The sequence below is a fragment of the Canis aureus genome, chromosome 17, assembly GCF_053574225.1.
Source record: "Canis aureus isolate CA01 chromosome 17, VMU_Caureus_v.1.0, whole genome shotgun sequence".
Lineage (NCBI taxonomy): Eukaryota > Metazoa > Chordata > Mammalia > Carnivora > Canidae > Canis > Canis aureus.
This window is the reverse complement of record NC_135627.1, coordinates 59,771,859-59,794,293: the sequence shown is the minus strand read 5'-3', so window position 1 is coordinate 59,794,293 and position 22,435 is coordinate 59,771,859. Positions and strand designations below refer to the sequence as shown.

At 42.5% G+C, this 22,435-nt stretch overlaps 1 protein-coding gene across 5 annotated transcripts in view; it reads right to left on the bottom strand.

Moving 5' to 3' along the window:
• The window catches only part of LOC144288111 (uncharacterized), a 57,157-nt gene that overhangs the window by 20,082 nt on the left and 14,640 nt on the right, over positions 1 to 22,435 (bottom strand). For 3 of the 5 annotated variants that reach the window (XR_013356104.1, XR_013356103.1, XM_077855824.1), the window contains exons 3-5: positions 3,814 to 3,973; positions 3,528 to 3,652; positions 2,416 to 3,398 (exon numbers count right to left, since the gene is read on the bottom strand). Coding sequence is in view for 1 of the 5 variants with exons in the window: in XM_077855824.1 (XP_077711950.1) it covers positions 2,416 to 2,533 (118 nt within the window). In the remaining 4 variants the exon portion in view is untranslated. Of the gene's footprint in view, positions 1 to 1,564; positions 2,124 to 2,415; positions 3,399 to 3,527; positions 3,653 to 3,813; positions 3,974 to 22,435 lie in introns of those variants that run through there. The other 2 variants (XR_013356106.1, XR_013356105.1) reach the window with 2 other exon arrangements.

The following is a 22,435-nucleotide window of genomic DNA, read 5'->3' as shown; positions in this document are numbered from 1 at the left end:
AGTGTCTTTGGAGTTTGAGCAGAATAGTAGTGTTGAGTAATATAAAATGTCTTTTTACGCTTTGAAGCTGTAACAAAAAGGGATACAAACTTTTTTTTTTTAATGTCTGGTTATCTCCAGTGAATCTATCAGCCTAGTCTTCTTATTAACTTTCATTATAAAACTTTTCAATCATACACAAAAGGAGAGAGAATCATCTAAGAGACTCCCCTGGGCTTACCACCTAGCTTCAATAATTCTCGACATTTTGGCCCAGCTTTTTCATCCTCTTACTTGATTAACAGAGTATGCATATATTTTTCCATTCAATAAGAAGGTTTTGAGCAACTGCCAGGTCAGGCACTTTTCAAGTACTAGGGATGCATGAGCCAACAAAAGAAAACAGGCAAAGAATACCTGCTGTCAATGAGCTTACATCCAAGTAGGATAAATAACAGCTGGGCAGCCGGGGAGCTCAGCGGTTTAGCGCCGCCTTCAGCCCAGGGCATGATCCCGGAGACCTAGGATCGAGTCCCACGTCAGGCTCCCTGCATGGAGCCTGCTTCTCCTTCTGCCTGGGTCTCTGCCTCTCTCTCTCTCTCTCTCTCTCTCTGAATAAATAAAATCTTTAAAAAAAAAGATAAAAACAGCTAATTGTACTGAGAGCTGTGGGCCATCACCGTTCAGGACATGTTAACTTCAATTATTTTATTTAATCTCACAACTCAATAAGCTAGATACTCTCATTATCCTCTTTTTTACTGATAAGAAAATTGTAATACAGAGAGGTTAGGTAATTTGCCCAAGGTCACACAGCTACCACGTGCAGATGGGGTTCAAGCTGATTCCAGCATCTGTGCCCTTAACCATCGCGTACGCTGCTTCTCTACACTTCGGTAAGTCCTCTTTCAAAAATCACTTCTCTGCAGATTCCTAGGCTTCTCTGACATAATGAGGATTATAAGAATGAGGGAAATGTTAGTTGTATAACCTTTTTTCTCCATTCATATTGAATTCATGGAATCTTTTTTTTAAGATTTATTTATTCATGAGAGACACACAGAGAGAGGCAGAGACACAGGCTCTGTGTCAGAGGGAAAAGCAGGCTCCATGTGGGGAGCTGGATGTGGGACTCAATACCAGGTCCCCAGGATCATGCCTTGGGCTGAAAGCAGACGCTAAACTGCTGAGCCACCCAGGGATCCCCTGAATCTTTAGATTTAAAAAGCTGTGGCCAAAAAAATACATACATACATACATAAAAAATAAATAAAATCAAAAGGCTGTGGTCATTTGTCCTTGTTGGTCTTCCTTCCTCTTAAAAGACATCTCTTTTTGTAGATTCCAAATAAATACTATAGAATATTAAAATATTTTCTCTTAACTCTCAAAACTCTGCATTTTCTACCCTGATATTAAAACCAGCTAACAGTTCAGGTGCCTAGGGTGGCTCAGCTGGTTAAGCATCCCGTATCTAGATTCTGGCTCAGGTCGTGATCTTGGGGTCAGGAGATGGAGCCCCAGCCACGGGCTCCGTGCTGGGCGGGCAGTGTGCCAGAGGTTCTCTCCCTCTCCCCGTCCCGTTCTCTCTCTCTCTCCCTCTCTAAAATAAGTCAATAAATCTTTTTTAAACAGTAGCTGACGTGCTGAGCGTGTGCTCTCTGCCAGGCTCGGAGCTGAGTACCCCAGGTGCCTGCATACAGACTTGGTCACGACTCCACAAGGTAAACACGATCATCCTGAGGCTCTGGATGCAGAAACGAAGCCGCAGATTACGTGACCTATCCCCGTTCATACGGCCACCAAGTGGCAGGAGAACTTGGCTTTATTCCCCATTCACACCCGCGCTAGCCCCCACCTCTGCCTTAGAGGAATTCTCTGCGTCATAAAATTCAGAACTCCTTTGACGGTTCAGCAGAAATACTCCCTATGTATCATACAATGATATTTTCCAAAACAAAGATTTCCAGCTTACTATTGCCCCCCTCTACATTCCAAATCTCATGAAAAACTTGAGTCTGCTCTCCAAAGAGCCTGGCAATATTCATACCCCAAGTAACTATCTCATCCTACCACATCATTCAAGGCGGGGGTAAACTCACGCACCTGCAGGTTCTATCACAGTGCTCTCTCATCGAAGGCATCTGGAGAGACAGCAAAGGGACACAGAACCGGGACGGAAACCACATACTAAGGAAAATGTCCAGTAATAGAGACCCTATTTCACGCCGTAGATTTCCAAGTAAGGACTGGTGGAGTGCTTGGCACATAGAAAGGGCCTCGGCGATTTGGGTTTGCTTAATTAAAGTTATATGTGAATAAATCAGACTCTTGTTTTGAAAAGTAGTCCTGAAATCCCATAACAAGCTACTCACGTCACTGGAGAGGTGGGGTTGTTTAAAATGTTTTATGGAGCAATAATAACAACCGCCTTACCTCCAATCCAGGTAAGGTGAACTCCTGGATGTTCCCAGACCTCGCCGCGCATCCCGTAGATCTTAGCATATTGTAATAATTCGTCTGCGTGCCTTCTGAAGCAAACTGCAAGCTCCATGAGGGCAAAACAAACAAACAAAAAACTTCTGGATCCTGTTCACTATTGTGAACACAGTGCCATGGTCATACAAGACAAATCATCTCATTGCACTGAAATGAGTGAATTAATGAATAAACAAGTGAATAAGTGAATGAACGAAATAGGCACCATAGTACTGACCAGACAGAACCCACATTCACTTGATCAGGCTTTCCTCTGTCAGGAGGCCTCACTGTTCTATCAACCTCTCCTTTTTCCTTTTTCTTTCTGGTTTTTGTCTTGAGTTTATCTGCATTGGTCTTAGTGTATCTGTGTCCTACCTAAACGACGTTAACTCTTCTTTATTTTAAAAAAAAAAAGAGCTAAAGTAATAAATAAATCCTAGATACTTGACATTAACTCATGATGACTAACATGAATCCAAGTTCACCTACTAGAGAATTTTCTATGCATAAAGAAATGTTGCAAATCTTTCCTTCTGGCCAAAGAACGGCATATTATTTTTTGCTTTCCCAGAGAATTACCTTTAATGTCATTGAATTTTTCACATATGGTTAGATGATTTGCAGCTGATGATTTGGGAATTACAGTGACCCTCAGTTAACCCTTTTCTACCTAAAATTAAATTTTGCAGCTACCCAAAACATTAGGAAATCCAATGCCCCCAAGGGCTTTGCAGTTAAAAATCATAACAGAAAGGCTTAACATCTACAGAGCCCCTCTCTGAAATTCTGGAATTATTTTTGTATCATTAAAATGGAAAAAAGAAAGAGGGAAGGAAGACGAAAGTGATAGAAAGGCATCAGCAGCACACTTTCCTGATATTTCTCGACATTCCTGGCATCTCCTCTTCACGCCTTTCTGTGCAGGCACTGGGCTGACCCTGAAGTGCAGGGCGGGGATGGTGTCAGGGAGGACTCCTGGCTGGAGTCGGGCCGCCCCCGGGGTGCAACGCCGCTCGGCTCAGCTTCGGGAAGAAACCTCCATCAGTGGCCAGGAAATGAAGACTCACCTGTCTCAGTGCTGTAACCCCAGCCACCTCCAGCTGAAACCAGTCTGCAAGTATCTCTCATCCCTGCTGGTTTCCAGGATGCCAGGAGCAGGCTCACGAGGAGGCATCTGGGCTCCAACACAAACCTGGGAAGGAGATCATTTGATTCTGAGAATGTCAGTTAACAGAAAGGGGGATGCCCTCCGAGGCTGAGACGTGGGTTCTCACCCCGGTACTACCACTAGCTTGTGAGTTCTTGCACCTGTTTGCGTGTGGGTTTCCTCACCTATGGAGAAAAGACACCCACCCTGCCACCCGCACCCGTACACCGTGGAAACAAATCAACAGATGACGTCATGCTTCGGAAAGGTGAAGGTTTCTCTCGTGGAGCCCCCCAAGAAGACCTCTCTGGCAACGATTGACAGAGGCTTCCTTCAGCCTCACCTCTGTGACCAACCAGGGTGCAGCTGGGAAAGGAGAAAAGAAAAAGAAAAAAACCCACAGTAAGTTACAGCCTCTTCCTCGCAAAAAGAAACACAGTGACAAGTGCAACAACCAGGGGACCCCTGGGTGGCTCAGCGGTTTAGCCTGCCTTTGGCACAGGGCGCCATCCTGGAGTGCCAGAATCGAGTCCCACGTCGGGCTCCCTGAAGGGACCCTGCTTCTCCCTCTTCTTGTGTCTCTGCCTCTCTCTCTCTCTCTCTATCATGAATAAATAAATAAAATCTTTTTAAAAAATGCAACAACCATCACTAATGAGCATGTATCAAGCACTCGCTTTGCCTCGCTTGATTTCCACCAACGTGGTATCAGTGGCCCCGGGTTAATTATCAGGACGCATCGTTTCAATAATACTGATCATTCATTTTACTGATTACGGATCATTTATCAGGATCAGTGGCCCCGTTTTACCAAAGAGACTGGAAGTGGCCTCAGAACCACTCGCCCCACAAACGTATCTGGCGGCCTCCAGGCCTGTGTTCACGGCCACACACCCGCATGTCGGGACTTCGAACGGGCTGCTCGAGGAGGGGGCGTCTGTGTGAAGACCCGGAGGCTCAAGCTTCTGATCCCTCAAACCCCCCTGGAGGGAGCGCCTCCTGACGTCTGTCCCCACCTCTCTCCCAGATCAGAACTAGAGGCGGCGGCCCAGGATGGAGCGGGTCCGCAGACAGGGTGCCTTCCCCAGCCAGGCAGGCCGCCGAGCAACCACCTCCAGCCTGGGTGTAGAAAGTCAGCGACTTTCACGGTCTCGAAGACTGTGCAAAAAGAGAGAGAGACATACAGGAGAAGTCTGCTCTTGACACCCACGCAGCCCTATACACTTGACTTGAGCGCCCCGAAAATTCCCCTAAGCATTCTTATCGTCACGTATCACTTGTATCTCTCCACAGTTTAGTCAGCCAAACCGTATCCTTCTCCAGCTTTACATAAATTGCCTTTTGACAAACTGCACACAGAGAAAATATCACGACGTCCCCAAGTTGTAGTCTTCACACTGTTTTTCTACCGAGATGAGTAAGATTTTCCTATTTAGTTTTTTTAAGTACATAAGCAACAGATATATATATATATATATATATATATATATATATATATATATATATGACACGGGTATCATCCACAGTGCATTTACTCACTGTTTCTTGCAATATATTTCAGTTTTATCTCTAAAAGAGAGGTGCTCATTTGCCCTTTCTAACTCTCAGTATGGTAGGTGAAGCGTTAGCTGTATTTTGGGGGGAAAAAATGAATGCAATCAAAGAGTGCAAGATGCTTCATCACTATCACCAAATTTATACTAAAAATTCCTTCACCAAAAAATAAAAAATAAAAAGATAAAATAAAAATTCCTTCACCACCCGTCACCCAGTCAGGGGGGCACTTGGCGGGTTGAGCACTGGGTGTTATACTATATGTTGGCAAATCGAACTCCAATAAAAAATATACTAAATAAATAAATAAATAAATAAATAAACAAACAAGTAAATCCTCCAATATAGCATAAGGAAGCTAAGCTTTATAAACCACTATAAAATGTCCAAGCATAATCCACCTTAGCCAAAGTCAAATAAGAGGTGGGCTCACCCTCTCTGCCACAACAAGTTTTATTTCAAAGAGAATGCAGTTACTAATGCTTTACTCATCCATCTATTATTAAATTTACATTAATGACTACCCAGAAACACACTGAGATCAGGATTCGATGTAGGAAAGGACACACACAGTTTCTGGTGACCCATTAAGGTCGTTATCAGATCAAAAAGGTATTTATCAACTAAGTAAGTGTACTTACTTGGATCGGTACTGTGTCAAGCTGAGTAACGTGTCGTGATGTGAGGCACAGACACACACACACACACACACACACACACACGGTCCTGAAAGACCAGCAGCCACCTGCCCAAGAGACCAGTGGTTGCTCTAACACAGCAACAGAAACACGACCCTGATACCTGGTACCCACGAGCACCCGGCACCCGGCAGGAACTCAGTATCTGCCCAGACACTGATGTGTTCCCACCCTAATATGAATTTCTTAGGCAGAATTATAAAGATATTTAGGGATTTCAGGAGCAAGTCGGAGGCAACACTGTTGAACTTTTTTTTTTTTTCTCACATCTTAGTTTTGTTTCACTTTTCTACAAATTTCCTACTTGAAATTAATATGCTACTTCTGGAAATTAGTGTCACACACGTTGCTGGGTTTATTTTCACATCCTAAGGTATATGAGTTTTACTTTCAGTCTTTAACCTACTGAGACCCATGTTTTGATCGGCATACATTAATTCACAGAACCTTCTACAAAGCCAAGTGCTTTCAAAATGATTGTTCTCTTATGCTTGCAGAGCACCTTAGAGTTATTTCACTGAATGCAAACAAAACAGCCACAGGGAGTGGAAAAGACAGCTTCACAGTCCCCACTTCACAAGTGGGAAACAAGCTCAGAGGAGTCGAGGTATCTGGGCCAATGTCACAGAACCAGTGACTGACAAAACCAAACTGGAATCCAGGCCTTCTGGGTTTTCCTCCAACGTGCCACCCACACGTAGCACAGCAAAACGACAACTATAAAATTAACCACAAGGAAACTATTTCTACTCTGCCTTTATTCATTCAACAGGTGCCTCTTCACTACCTACGTATACCAGGCGCGGAGCTAGGAAGGTAGGAAAAAGCTCAACACTTCTTTGTGCTTGTGCAGCAGCTTTGTCTAATTCTTGTTTCCTTCGTCTCTTCCCTTCCAGAAGGAACCTCAGCTTCCCACCTTAACGTGTCCAAAAATAAACCTGGCAACGGCTTGACGTCAGAGCATGCAATTGCTGAGTCCGCGATGAAGGCGTCTCAAAGCCCATTTTGGGCGAAAGTTTTTGAGACCTTCCTTGGATCCTCCACCCACTGAATACCATGGGGTAAAGCAAAGACTGTTCTGCTTAGAAAACACTATTGTATGATATGGGAAGATGATACAGTGAATGCCCGTTGGTTTTTCCCCATGATCTGTATGACCAAACCACATAACCTCCTCCAGTCCCTACCCCCCTCTCCGGGTGTCTGTGATTCACTGAATCCTCCACTCACTCACCCCGTTCTGAACAGCTAACCAGGACTCTTTATTAAGGTGCTTTCCAGAGATCTGAGGATATCAAAATGTCTCATCCAGAATTTCTCCTTCCTGAAATATTATTGTTCAAGTTTTATTCTTTTTGTTGTTGTTGTTGTTTATTTGTTAAATATTGTTGTCTTGGGTCAGTTTGTTTTAAAAATATAAATGCTCTTAGGAAGACTACTGTGGGAAGTCTCTTTTGCCTTAATGTGGGTTTGATTACACTAAGCTTTCCAGAAAGGCAGAAGGAACCAGGCACCCACACTTGAACGGGGTCCTGAGGAAGAGGAGCCATGTGGAATATTTGGAAGTAAAGAACAGAATAGCAAGGGAAAGACTGCCTCGGAGAAAGCTCTTCAACTTCACAGTTGTGCCAAAAGGCATCCTGAGATAATAGTAATATGATTAAGTAAAGATATATTTTGGGTTCCTGAAAATAGAGTATCCCTTAGCGAATGTTTCTGCCTTTGGTCTTTTCTTCTTTTTAATAAAAACTTCATTTTTAATGTAAAAATGAAACTCTGGCTTCTATGGAAGAAATGAACAAATTATTTAGAGTATGAAAATTTCCAGCTGCCTCTTAAGAAATTTTTATCCAAGTACACTAGCAAGTCATCAAATAAATCATCATCCCCAGACACCTCCCCATAAATATTCAGTTTTTCCACAAATCCACAATGTAGTCTAAGACCTTGGGAACCTCTTTGATCCATTCGGTCTTCTTCACATACATAATCTATCACTGAACACTCACATTTCCTCCTTCACATCACACACGTGGTCTTATTCGCTGTGACCCCATTCCTTTCCATTGCACCCCTGAATTGCAGCAGTGCCCTCAGGATGAGATTACCTACCCTGAGTCCAGTGGTTCTCCATTTTGGTTAAAAAAATTTCTGGGAAAAAAAAAAATTTCTGGGGAGGGACACCTGGGTGACTCAGTGGTTGGGCGTCTGCCTTGGGCTCAGTGTGTGACCCCAGGGTCCCAGGATCGAGTCCCACATCGGGACTGCTTCTCCCTCTGCCTGTGTCTCTGCCTCTCTCTCTGGGTCTCTCATGAATAAATAAATAAAATCTTTAAAAACAAATTTCTGGGGAAATTTTTAAAATACGGATACCTGAGGTTTACTCACAGAGACCCTAATTTAATCCTTCTGTGGTACAGCCAAGGCATTAGAGTTTGTTGTGTTTTTTTTCTTTAATTGTGGTAAAATATACACAGCCTAAAATTTACCATCTTAAGTATTTTTATGTGTACAGTTCAGTGTTAAGTCAATTTACATTGTATGCAACCAATCTACAAAATTATTTTCATCTTATAAATCTGAAATCCTCTACCTAATAAACAATCACATCCCATTTTCCCCTCTCACAGCCCCTGGAAACCATCATTCTACTTTCTGTCCCTGATTTTGACTATTCTATGTACCTCATATAAGAAGAATCATACAGAATTTGTCTTTTTGTTACTAACTTATTTCACTCGGCATAATGTCCCCAAGACTCATCCGTGCTGTAGGCTGAATAATATTCCATTATATGTGTAATATACGTAAAATCTGGTACATTTGGCTTATGCGTTCATTCATCTATGGCACTTGGATGGCTTCTACCTCTTGGCTATTGTGAATAATGCTACCATGAACGTGGATGTGCAAATATCTGTTTGAGACTCTGCTTTCAATTCTTTGGAGGTACACACCCAGAAGTGGAATTTCTGCCTTTGGGCCTTTTAAATGTCCATAAAAAAGTGGTGATAATTTATTCTGCTTTCAACAAAAAACAAACCATTGTGTATGATTTGGACCCTCCACCCCAACAGACAAGCACTCGCTTTCCAAGGCTTCTGAGTCTGCCATCACCCTTTCTTGGATGTGGACGGTGTACAGAGCCTCACTCTGCCCTGACTGCCTTGAGACTGGCTTGAGCTGAGACACTTATGGATCTCCACCAACATAGAAAACAAGGAGAAGGTGGGAATAGACCAGAAGGGGTAGCAGGCATGATCCCAGCACTCTGGGCTGGAGGGTGTGGATTCGATTCCCACATCACTGGTTTAAGGGCTTCAGACTCCATGAGCACTAAAGAGATTATTATGCTCACTCTCCAAGTATAATTAAAATTGTAAATAATTTTAAGGTTTAGACCCTAAAATGAGTGTAGTAAGATCCCATCTTACTGGGTCAGAGATGGGACTGGCCAAACTAGGACTAGAATCAGGTCTCCTCATCCCCAGTAGAGCCTTTCCCCATTGGGTCCTGACCTCTTAGGTGTCCTCTGCCTGTCTTCATTTCCACCTCAGATTCCTCCTTGGATTGGTGTTGGGGGCCAGGGGTGATGCACAGTGGGGTTTGGGGTAGGGCCCAACTTTGTCTGTGACCCAGACAAAGTCACTGTGGGCCTCATTATTTCCTAATCCATAAAATGACTAGGTGATAGGATTGCCCTGTCATATATATCATTATCAATGTTTTTATGTATCACACGTGTACACACACACATTCATATATGTCTGTATCAACTATTATATTTATAAATCAATAATTAAAACTTTTTCAAGACATTGTGTTCTCATTTGAGGGCCTCCTTCTTGCCAATTCTTGCAGCGACATAGACTCTGTCTTCTGGGTTGCTCAGCACCGTCCATCCCTCTGATGAGGACTAGAATTGGAATCTCCTGGTTCAGGATCCAGGCCGAACACAAGAAAGCCTGAGCGACATTTCCTGGTCCTCCACATGCTTGGCAGGGTCTGAGAGCAGAATGTTATGACACAGTCCTAGTGCTTTGTATTGTCCAGGGCACCCTCCCAGACATTGCACCGCTAGACCCTGCAGTGAGGAGACACTGCGCGCTTGCACACATTTACAGACAAGCAACTAAAACCCAGTCCGAAATTACATAGCAAATCAGTGTCTCAGACTCCTGTCTGGCCTCCGACAACTGCCTTTGTCACTGCACTCCTGGCATGGATCCTCCCCGCTCCTGCTCTCCTATCTGCTTTTGAAGTAGCAGGGACCCATCTTCCCAGCCTTTAGCCAACTTCACTCTTGGTGATCTAAGCCCTATAGGAAACAGGAGCCCCAAGCCCTCTTCTCAGGACACTTGTAATCCAGAGGAGAAGGAAGGATGCACATAACGAAAAGAGACAGGAATACAAATTGTTTTGAATATATAGCCATATGCAAAACCAGTTGCAGCTGGTACGCAAGGGCCGTCAGGGGCTACTGGAGGAGGGGTGGGGTTGGTCTGCAAGAGGAGAGCTTTGAGCAGAAAGGGGTGGAGAAGCACAGCTCAGAGAAAGGCATGGTGCACTCTCTTCCAGCAAGAAAAAATGGCTGTCATATAGAAAAGTTCCAGAATTTGAGAAATAAAACATGGAGAAAAAAGGTCTGTAGGTCCAAAGGCACAATCCTGCCAGGATACATGTCTGTAGCCCAGGCAGACGCAGGCAACTAGTTAATGTCACAAATCTATTATTGGGGTTTTGTATTTTTTCCAGAGGTGACCAGAAGCCATGCAGGCAGCAGTTCTCTCTTGGAGGTACACCGGGCCCCGTTCCCCTGCGAGCCCCAATAACCAGTCTACCCCTACCTCTGCGTCTCCCAGGGTGGCCTGTGGGAGGCCACACTTTGAACCGATGCCTCAGTGTGCTAAATAACAGGGTGATGACAGAAAGGATCTGAGTAGCACCAGGACAGCTGTACAGGAAAGAGACTTTTTTAAAGTCAATCCAAACATCCAAATAGGATAAGAAAGAAAGTCACCTCAAAGGCATCTTTCCCTAGCTTTCAACTCTCCACCAGTGTTCTGAAAGACCAGGTTAGGTTATCCAAAAGGACTCTGCACATCCCTTCCATAAAGTTCCTCCCATTTGTGGCCGTTTTCTGCATGTCTTAATACAGGATGCAAATTCTTCCAGCATCAGAACCACAACCGTCTTCACCTTGGTCAAATCCTGTGTAGGTTCCACCAGCCTGGCCCATCTTCGGTGCTCAATAAATATTTATCGATTGATTTCCTGACTTGCTATGGAAACTTTAGCAAGTTACATCCTCTCTTTGAGCCTCAGTTTCTTTATTTATCAGTTCACAATTATGAATCGTCTCTATAGTCAAAAAATTTAACCATGCTTGTGGTTAGCATTTCCCAAAAGGAAATGGGCTGAGATGAGACACACCCGAGGCAAGGCAGAGCCAGAAGCCCTATACCACCCCCCTCTGTGCATCACCCCTGGCCCCCAACACCAATCCAAGGAGAAATCTGAGGTGGAAATGAAGACAGGCAGAGGACACCTAAGAGGTCAGGACCCAATGGGGAAAGGCTCTACTGAGGATGAGGAGACCTGATTCTGGTCCTAGTTTGGCCAGTCCCGTCTCTGACCCAGACAAAGTCAGTGTGGGCCTCATTATTTCCTAATCCATAAAATGACTGGGTGCGCACCAAGGAAAGTTCCCTCCAGATCTAAGGCCTTTTTTTTTTCCCTCTCTCTCTCTCTTCGGAGCCAAAAGTTGCTCAGTTAAAGCTGTGCTTGGCCATAAAAGAGACTTGAGCCCATTATTATTGCTAATATTTCCATGGTCTCCTGAGCTCCAGGTCTGCACATTTTCTTAGGGGTAGTGATGGGAGATTGAATGAAGCAGAAGGCAAGAGACTCAGTTTCCTCTAACCTAAGCCATAGTAAACTACCAAAAAAAAAAAAAAAAAGTAAGAGCTATGAATAGGGGAAATTTGGAGCATCAATATAATCCCTCCCCAAGCTGGAATAACTGCACTTTTCAGTTTTTGCATCTGTATTGTCACTGGGGAATTATCTGGCCGTGTCTGTGTTTTAACATCTGTCAGCTAAATCAGAGACTCAACTGCAAAAATTGTAGGGCTCAGAAGCACCATGTGGTTTTTGACACTCCCGGGATGACACAGGGTCAAGAAAGCAATAAATGAATTGCCATGAGACCCAATATAACATTTTCATCAGTAACACGGCCCTTGTTCCAAAAAGCCTTTGCTCCAAAAAGAAAGAACATGTACCCATTTTCTCTAGAACCATATTTGGACATTTCAAAGGCTCAGACCACAACAACTGGAAGAATCTGAGATGAACAAACAGCTATTTAAAGAGTGTCATGTCTCTCAACGTAACAGAATTAACATTGCCCATCAGAATCGACTCCAGGTACGAATTAGTATCACCTTGAAGCAAGGAAGATGTAGGTGCTTTGCTCCTGCCGCACAATATTGCAGGTACCCTAGCCAATGGGCATTTGCTTGTGCAGAAATGTTTCCTAGCGTCCTACTGATTTAACCAGAGGTCACTCTTTGAGCTTCCTCTGCCAGCAGTTAAAGAAATTAAGCTGGGAGGTAGTGGAGTGACACATCAGCTAGACCAGCCTGATCGACACTAACACGCATATTAAAAAATCTTAGAATTCTTGGGGCTCCTGACTGGCTTAGTCAGTAGAGCATGCGACTTTTGATCTCAAGGCCATGAGTTCAAGCCCCACGTTGGGTATGGAGCCTAAACTTAAAAAAAAAAGAAAAGAAAAAAAAAAGTCACAGAATTCTCAAGATGTCATACAAAAAATCGAGACACCAAATCACTCTCCTCTGCACAAGCCAAAGCGTGTTATCAATGTTTCAAAACGCCTGGTCGCCCGTGGGTAGATTCACATAGCAAGTCTTCAACTGGGGCAAATGGGGGCGCTTCCTCCCCGTAGGGGGCTGATTCATACTTCCCACTAATTCCAAGCAGAATCTCCTGGCTATAAATGTGACAGCAAAAGAATACAGTCAATTTCTCTAACACATTTCCACTTAGGCTTCCATTTCAAAGGCTAATGTTCGCTTTAAAAAAAGGTTTCTGGGTCCCTTTGCTCTTCACAAGTGTTGAACTCCACACCCAACAGCTACATTTGGCAGGAGGCCTCACCTAAACACTTGCTCCGAACTAACCAGAAGCTCGACCGTTTTCTTGCTCTTGCCCGTCCTTGGACTACGGCTCAAGTTCGCTTGACGTATAATCACCACTGCTGAGTCTTCCCTAGAAGGCATCCGCTGCTGTAAGCTCTTCACACATATTACCTCATTTAATCCTCAAAACAACTTTATGAGCAAGTACGATGTACTCGTCCTGCTTTATAGACATGGAGCCTGGGGACGCACAGGGATTAGTGTATTCAAGGTTGAGTAACTCAACAAGCCAATAACCGAGTCTGAATCTGAACTCTGATTTTTCTCCATTGTAGGGCAGCTCCATGAGCACAGAGATCCCGGATCCTGGCTCACTCGTGCTGTGTCCTCAGCCGCCCACGTGGTGCCTGGAATATAGAGTATTGTGCTCACTACACAGTTGCTAAGCGAACACACTGTGCATCCTCCTCAGACTAAGGGAATGGCCCAGCATGCCGGGCATGGACTTGAACCAAGAACAAGTCACTTGGAGGGGCATTCTGGGAGAGAACTCCTCGTGCAACCCCTGGGTTTTGTCTGAAGACTGCAAAAGCCCATTGTGTCCGCCCGACGAGAGCTGGGAGGAATCCTTTTGACCTATTTCCTCCGAGCTGCTCTCCAAGCCCCGCTTCTCCCAGGCCACCCTGATTAGGTCACTGCGGAAACTGGGTCAGTGTCTAAACACCACGGTCAGCTTACAAAGCTTTAATCATTAGAGTTTACTCGGTCATCTGCACGTTAAAGAATAGAACGACCGCTCCAAATCACGACACCAGCATCTCCTTTAGATCCATCTTCAGCATCGTGTAAAGACACAGACTTGGAGTTTGCCTTTAGTCTATCACAAAGCAATTCTTCCAGAACTGAACCGAAGCCCATGGGGCCTCACTCCTCCACTCCCACCCTACATCAGAGGGCCACCTAGCTCCTGTCCTCTGCCATTCTCCAGGCTCCTTCCTAAATTAAAATTTTGGATTACCCAGACTCCAATGCCTATTTAAAATAAAACCTAAATTACTACCTTATGTTTGGGCAAGTCAACACTCTGTCTGGCATCTCTCATTTCTGTGTGAGATTTGAACAAACCCACCCGACACAAGTGGAAAATTGGTCTTGCATCACATACTCTGTTGGGATCACCACATTTGGAATTCTAGTTTTATTCTCCCACAGAGTCAAATTTAGCCCAACCCTAGAGAACAGCTCTGTGCACTCTGACATTCAAAATAATATTTGCTAAAAAGCGTGGGGGTTTGCAGGCAACTTGAGCTGCAGCAAGAGGCATGTTATTACTGACTCAACTCCTACATGGGGTTCCATCTTAGTCATCAGGCACATGGGCACGGGCCTTGGCCGGGTTTCACAAGCTCCCCTCCTTTTTCTCAATCCAACCTCAGAGGACTCAGGTAGGTGTTGTGCAGTTGTTGTTTTGTTTGGCGAAAGCCGAAGGTAAGCCATCATGGTTATAGTATTTTCTTTTTAGGTGATCTCACCAAAGGTGAGACAAAACTGCTACCCAGGCAAGTATGCCTCGGATAAATGGGAGTCACCATACCGCCTCCAAGGCAGAAAGGACTGAACAAGGACGTCGCAATCCTTAAAACTCCCTCTGACTTGAAACCAAATTTCATAGCCAAACTTCATTCCCCGCTGAAGCTGTCCCTCCTGTTGCCAGTTTTGACTGCTCACCAACCACACAGGCAGGTGTCCCTGGTGAGAGTAATTCCTCTCTTGTAGTAAAGATTGAACCTCGTTCAGGTTGCCTCAAGGAAAAACGATATTTAAAGACAAGGGGACCAGGCCTGGCTCAGAAACTATCAGGATCCTAGGCAGTTACTCTCCTCTTTCTCTTTTAAACCACATCCTTCCCTCCACCACGGGTTTCATTCTTTTCTCTTTGCCATCTGGCCTCCTTGTCCCTCCAGCCTACGCCAGATCAAAATGGCCATCTCCTAAGTCTATTACGTGACCTTCTTAGCTGGCTGGCCTTGGTTTTGGTCTCCCGTTTTCTGATTCTCAAGGGCCCATAGCATCTTTGTGGGACAACGTAACTGGTCAGTCTAGGCGGGAGACTCCCCAGCGACCTAGGCTGGAGACATCCCTGACTGTGAAGGGAAGAGCCCACCAAGGTCCAGACAGACAGGGTAAGATCCTGTAGCGTAAAACATAATTATTAAGGGCCTGTGGGTGACCAAGCAATGTCTGCTATCTCCAGCACAAACGTTTTTAAATTTTCATTCTCGGTGATGGCAAATTTGCTGACAGCCATCATTTAAAATCAAGGTTTCATATATTTAATACTACGACCATCTTAATTAATCCTCCCTCATTCTTAGAATTAAATTAGACAGATTGGATAGATCGGACAAAAGTTATACGATCATAATTTGCAAAGCTCCAGGAGTCTCTGATCCTTGTGGAATCATGTATGAACTCCTGACTCTTTCAGAAGACTGTTCGTCAATGAACATCCTTACGTCCCCTCTAAGTTATCCCAACTCCAGCAAGAACCTAAAACATGTAGGATGCACACAGTTTGAAGTAAAATCAGTAAACATTGGCTAATGTCTCTCATCACCTCTGTCTTTTATAAGCTGCACCTACCTCCCATCACGCGTGAATGTCCAGAAAATAAGAAGAGTGTCCACTGGCAACGTTATCCCAGTTTTTGCACGCCAGCTCTCGCCACTCCCCCCAGTTTGCTCTCTGATATTAAGAATAATGTTTACACTGGTAGCAGCACACCGCCAATGTGAGTGTGGCCCACAGTTGTAAAAGCAAGCACCTAGGGCCATCTCCATGCTTCACCGTACCGGTCCCATGGGACAAAGCACCCCGTGCGCAGTCAGGGAACTGCAGTGCGAGTAGCCACTGACCTGCAGCTGAACTTACCACTTGCTGTTTTTCTCTTATAATCTAAATCTGGAAATGTGCTGTCTGGTCAGCAGTGCACCACCAAGCCATTCAGCAAAATGCTCCAGATGCCATAAAAGTGGGCCTGCGTGTTAGAAAATGAACTTGTAAAATATAGTCTGAGGCTTGTGCGCAGGCCGGATTTCAGACAGCAAAGGCTTCGGCCGAGACACCCTTGTAACGCAGCCAGGCAGCAGCTGTGGGGATTGTAGACGCGGAGGGCATGAGTCCGTCCACAGAGTCGCAGCTGCCCCTGCCCCTGGCCTGCCTGGCCACTGAACACCCTCCCTGGGACCGCGTCCTGAACCCATCTCACCGGGCACTGACATCGGTGCCCGGCCGGCCTCGGAGAGTTCCTCTCAACTGGGCACCCTCTTGGGCCTCATGTCCCAAGACGCACCGCTGCTGTCCCGCCGTGGGCAATGTGGAAAACAGGCACTAACCTTCGGTGACAGACCTTATATAATTTGATAAAGAGCAAGCCAAAATTTTAGGGGGATAAATAGTAGCTATTTTGCAGAAATAATTATGATTTAAAACAAAAATCAGGCATTTTATCATGATATCTAACCTATTATTTTTCAGACCAGAGCCTTGGTTTTAACTTATCCTTGGGTTCATTAGTGCAGTCGTTGTTTTGTCTTTTGCCTCTTAAGACGTACTTGGTGTTGATTTCTTTTTTTTATAGTAAAAGCTACCTGTGTACTCACGTTACCTGTGTCTAGAAATTGTTATCACTCCGTGAACTTTTCTGTTGATTCCACCTCCTAGCTTTCAGTCAACTCAACTGACTTCTCTTCGTCACACTCACCCTGTCTAAGCCCCTGTCACCTTCGCCTTCAATATTACTCTCCTGACTGGCCCCCCTACTCCGCCATTGCCCCCCAAATCCATACACTGCACTCAGAGCCCTGGATTTTTAAAACAAATCTGACCAAAACACGTCAGGCTTAAAAACTTTCAATGACTTTCTAATAACCCCCTCATACTTCTCCAGCACAATCTCACACCAGTATTCCCCTTCACCCCCCTGCCAGCATCTGCCCCTGCACCTCAGAGCCACGAGGGCCTTCCTTCCATTCCTTCAGACACTTCCCAATGCCACTCCCTCCGCCACAAATGCCCCTCCCACTTCTTCACCTGAAGAACTCCTACTGGTCCTTCCTCTCTGCTTAAAAGTGCACTCTTTCCAGAACCTTTCCAGTTGCCAAATGAGGTGAGATCCTCTCAAAGCACCCTGCTCTTCATCATGCTTAGCATCACATCACAACTGTACTGACCACGTGTGCAGCTAGTAGCCAAATGTGTGCTTTGCGCTGTGTTCGCCTTGGCCTCTCCCAGGCGTCTGACGAAATAAGCACCTCAGTGATGCCTGCCACAAACGCAGTGCATCGCTTTGACGTGACACGATAGTAGTTCCAAAGAACAACCGAAGTTGTGCACAGTGTGGGTGAGGATGCACCCGACAGGGGTGTTCTGGGCCGACAGAAGTTTTCACTCAGTGCTTCCTGTCGCCCTCGAGCCCACAGCCGGAGGGCTAACCCTGGCCTGCCTGGGAAGGGGACTGTGAAACAGACCAAAACTCAACTGGCCAAACTGCACTGGAAATCACGTTTCTAAAGTTAGAAGGAGTCTCAGGGATTCGTTTCTCTCTGGGAATTCATGCCTAATAATCCAATAGGCTCTTAATTACATTTTTCCCTGTTACTTTTTTTCTTAATGAACTTCATATTTTAAAACACTTCTAGATTGTTGTGAAGATAGTACCATGAATTCTCAAATACCCTACACCAGTATCCCCCATTAGTATCATCTACTATATGGTATATTTTTCTCAATTAATGAGACAATAATGATACATTGTTATTAACTACAGTCTATACTTACCTCAAATTTCCTCAGATTTTCCCTATAATTCTTTTACGAACCCAGAATCCCACCCAGGATACTAAATTACATTTAGCCGTCAGGTGTCCTTAGACTCTTCTGGGTTGTGATAGTTGGTCAGACTTTGCTTGTTTTTGGTGACCTTGACAGCTCTGAGGATTACTAAACAGGTATTTTTCCATACTCTCTTAACTGGCATTTTCTTAAAGTGAGATATAATTCACATACCATAAAATTCACCCTTTTAAGGAGTACAATTCAGTGGTCTTTAGCACATTCAAAACGCTGTGCAACTGTCACCACTATCTATTTCCAGAACATTTTCGTCACCCTAAAAAGAAATCCATTAGCAGTCATTTCTTATGTTCCTGTCTGCCCAGCCCCTGCCAACCACTAATTTACTTCATCCCAGGACCCGGGATCATGACCTGAGCTGAAGGCAGACACTTAACCTACTGAGTCATGCCGGCGCCCCCACTAATCTACTTTCTGTATGGATTTGCTTATTCTGGGCATTTCATAAAATGGGAACATACAACACATGGCCTCTGGTGCCTGACTTCTTTCACTTAGTGTAAATTATTCAAAGTTCATTCACGTAGTATATATCAGTACTTAATTCCTGATTGTAGCCACACAATATTTCATTGTATAAAAATACAACATATTGTTTCTCTGCTAATTAGTTGATGGACATTTGGGCTGTGTCCACATTTAGCTTGTAAATAATGCTGTTATGAACATCCATACACAAGTTTTTATGTGGACACGTGATGTCAATTCCCTTGGGCATATGCCTTGGAGCAGAATCACTAGGTTGTATGTAGGAACTCCACGTTTAAATTTTTGAGGAACTACCAAACTGTTTTCCAAAGTGGCTGTAACATGTACATTCCCAACTTCTACATATCTTCATCAACACTTGTGGTTGTCTGCCTTTTTTATTTTAAATTCTATCGGGTGTTAGGTGATACCACACTGCAGTTTTGATTGGCATTCTCCTAATGTCAATTGATGTTAAACATCTTTTCATGTGCTTATGGACCATTTATACACCTCTTTACAGAGCTGCCTATTCACTTGGCAGGATGAGCACTGGGTGTTATGCTATATGTTGGCAAATTGAACTCCAATTAAGAAAATTTAAAAATAAATAAATAAATAAATTTTTAAAATAAATAAAATTAAATAAAATTAAAAAAGGAAAGAGAGCTGTCTATTCAAATATTTTGCCATTTTTCATTGAGTTATTTGTCTTTTTATTGTTAAATTGTAATAGTTCTTCATATATTCTGGCTACACTTTTATCAGATGTATGATTTGTGAATATTTTTCCCCATTATGAGAGCTTATTTTTACTTTCTTGATAATGTCTTTTGAAGTTCAAAGTTTTTTATTTTGGTGAGATCCAATTTACCTATGTTTTCTTTGTTTGCTTATGCTTTGGGTGATATGTCTAAAAGACTATTATCTAATCCAAGGTCACAAAGATTTACACCTATTTTTTTCTAAGCGTTTTATACTTTTAGCTCTCTCTTTTTTTAATATGGTAAGTAGCAAGTAAAACTTGCAACAATTAACAAAACTACATATAATATGAATAACTATTCTGATGTCAATAAAAAGTTCTATACTATATCTCCTATTGTATCTCTGAATAATCACATGAATAACATGTGAATAAGCCTCCCTGAGGTACAAAAATTGCTATAAATTAAGATATTAATTGTAATCCTTAGATAAATCAATAAGAAAATAGAAATACAGTAAAGGAAAAGACAAGAAGTGGAAATGCTACATTAGAAAATATCTACTCATCACAAAAGAAGGCAGTACGTAAGAATGGAGAAACAAAGAAGGCATAACATTTGTATATAGAAAAAAATAGCTAAACCTTACCTTTGTAAGCCATGAAATGTAAATAAACACTCCAATTAAAAGGCAGAAATTAGCAAATGGATAAAAAACAATGACTTAACTATATGACATCTATAAGACATACTCTAGACTCAAAGATAAAACAGGTTCAAATAAAAAGATGGAAAGAGACATACCATGCAAACACTCAACAAGAGAACCAGAGTGGCTTTGCTAGCATCAAATAAAATAGGCTTCAAGACAAAAATATGTGCCAAAGATTAAGAAAGAACACTTTGTAATGATATAAAGTTCAGTACATCAAGAAAAGATAAGAATTATAAACATATGCATCTAATAATAGAGCCTCAAAATACATAAAGCAAAACCTAACAGAATTGAAGGGAGAATTAGATAATCCAATAATATAGTTAGAAGCTTCAATACTCTCCCTACTGGGGGAAGAACTAGATAAAAGATCAGTAAAGAAAAAGAAGACTTGAACAAAACTATAAACCAAGTAGATCTAACACGTCTATAGAATATCCTACCAAACAATAGCAGAATACACATTCTTCCCCATTGCACATGGAACATTCTCCAAGACAGACCATAGGTCAAGCCATAAAACAAGTCTCAATAAATTCAAAAGGAGGACTGGAATCATACAAAGTATGTTCTCCAACCATAATGGAATGCAGCATTCCATTGTGAAACTCACACATATTATGTGGAAATTAAACAACACATTACCATTATCCACTGTGTAAAAGCAAAAATCAGAAGGGAACTTAGAAAATACTTTGAAATGAATGAAAATGATTATACAACATACCAAAACATGGACACAGCTAAAGCAGTGCTTAGTGGAAAATTTATAGCTATAAATTCTTATTTTTAAAAAGAAGATCTCAAAAATAACCTAATTAGAAGAAACCAGAAAAATTCCTCAAGAAACCAGAAAAAATTATCAAACTAAACCCAAACAATCAGAAAGAAAGACATACTAAAGATTAGAGTAGAAATAATGGAAATAGGGACTAAAAAGATGATAAAATCAACAAAACCAAAAATTGGTTCTTTGAAAAATCAATGAAACTTATTAACTTTTAACATTTTGTCTTTGGCTTTTGACAGTTTGATTATGATCTGTCTAGATGTAGAACTTTTTTTAAAGATATTTATTCAGAGTTCATTCAGGGTTTTTATTATTATTATTATTACTTGTGGATTATTGTTTTCCCTCAAATTGGAAAGTTTGGAGCCATTATTTCTTATATTATTATTTCTGCCCCTTTCTCTCTCTTTTGTTCTTCTGGTGCTCCCATTATGTACATATGTTGATACTTTGATAGTGTCCCATGGTTTCTGAGGTTCTGTTTATTTTCATCATTTTTTTTTCTTTTTTCCTCAGACTAGATAATTTCGAATGATACCTTCAAGTTCTCTGATTCTTCCTCTACTTACTCACATCTACTGCTGAGCCCTTCTAAAGAATTTTTTATTTTGTTTATTTTAACTTTCAACTTATCATTCTATACTATTTCAATTTACAACTTCTATTTGGATCTTTTTTTTACAATTTCTCTTTTTTATATTTTCTATTTGGTGGGATATCATTTTCATATGTTCCTTTAGCTCCTTGAACATATTTAAAATAGCATTTTAAAGACTTTTTCTAGAAAGTCCAACATCAGGGTTTCCTCAGGGACAGTTTCTGTTGACTTTTTTTCCTGTGTATGAGCTATACTTTCTTATTTCTTTGCATATCTCATAATTTTCTGTTGAAAACTAGATTTTTAAATAATATAATGTGGCAACTGCAGAGTACAATCTTCCCTAGGGTTTGTTGTTATTGGTGATAGTGAGGGTGTGCCTATGGGCTAATGACTTTTCTGAACTAATTCCATAAGGTTGCATTCTTTATGGCATGTAGCCACTGAAATCTCTGCTCAGTTAGGTGTTCAGCTAATAAATTAAAGATTCAAATAAAAATTTTAAAAAATAAAAATAAAAAAATAAATTAAAGATTCCCTTGGAATCAGTAAGTTTCCCAGTCTTTGCTATGGGACTCTGTATGCATTTTTAAGCATGCTTTCAACAGTCACCCAGGCAGTTTACAACTGCACCTTAGCCTATACTTTTTGTTCTTGCAGAGCCTCAAGATTAGCCAGAGCTCAGAGGTCTTTCCTGAGTATGTGCACAGCTTGGGCTCACACAATCCCATATGTAAATGTGATCTTTTAGATTCCCGGAAATATGTCACAGGCTTTCAAAGCCCCCTGTGGACATTTAGTTCCTCAGATATTCCTTTTAAACCATTTTGGTTAGCCTATTGTTTGACTCAACTGTTATTCACGGCTTCACTGGCAGCTGAGATTTCAATATTCATTTCTCATTGTTTTTAACAAACATTCCCAATGAAACAACTATTCACATTAAATGAGCTCTAACTTTGACCAAATAAAAACAGCCCTGCAAGTGGGGCCTTCCAATGAACCACCAGATAGGTCCATAATGGTAAGTCTCTGAGAATGGGGATTTGAAGGAAATTCAGCCTCATTCCACCCTCTCTGGTGCCTACCAGACTGCTGGTTTTAACTATGATTTACAGGCTATTGGTTTTCAAGGCTAATGTAGATCCAGGAACAAGTGAAGGGTTTGGGTGGGACAAGTTATACACCACAACACTTTCTAATCTTACCAAAATTCAGCCA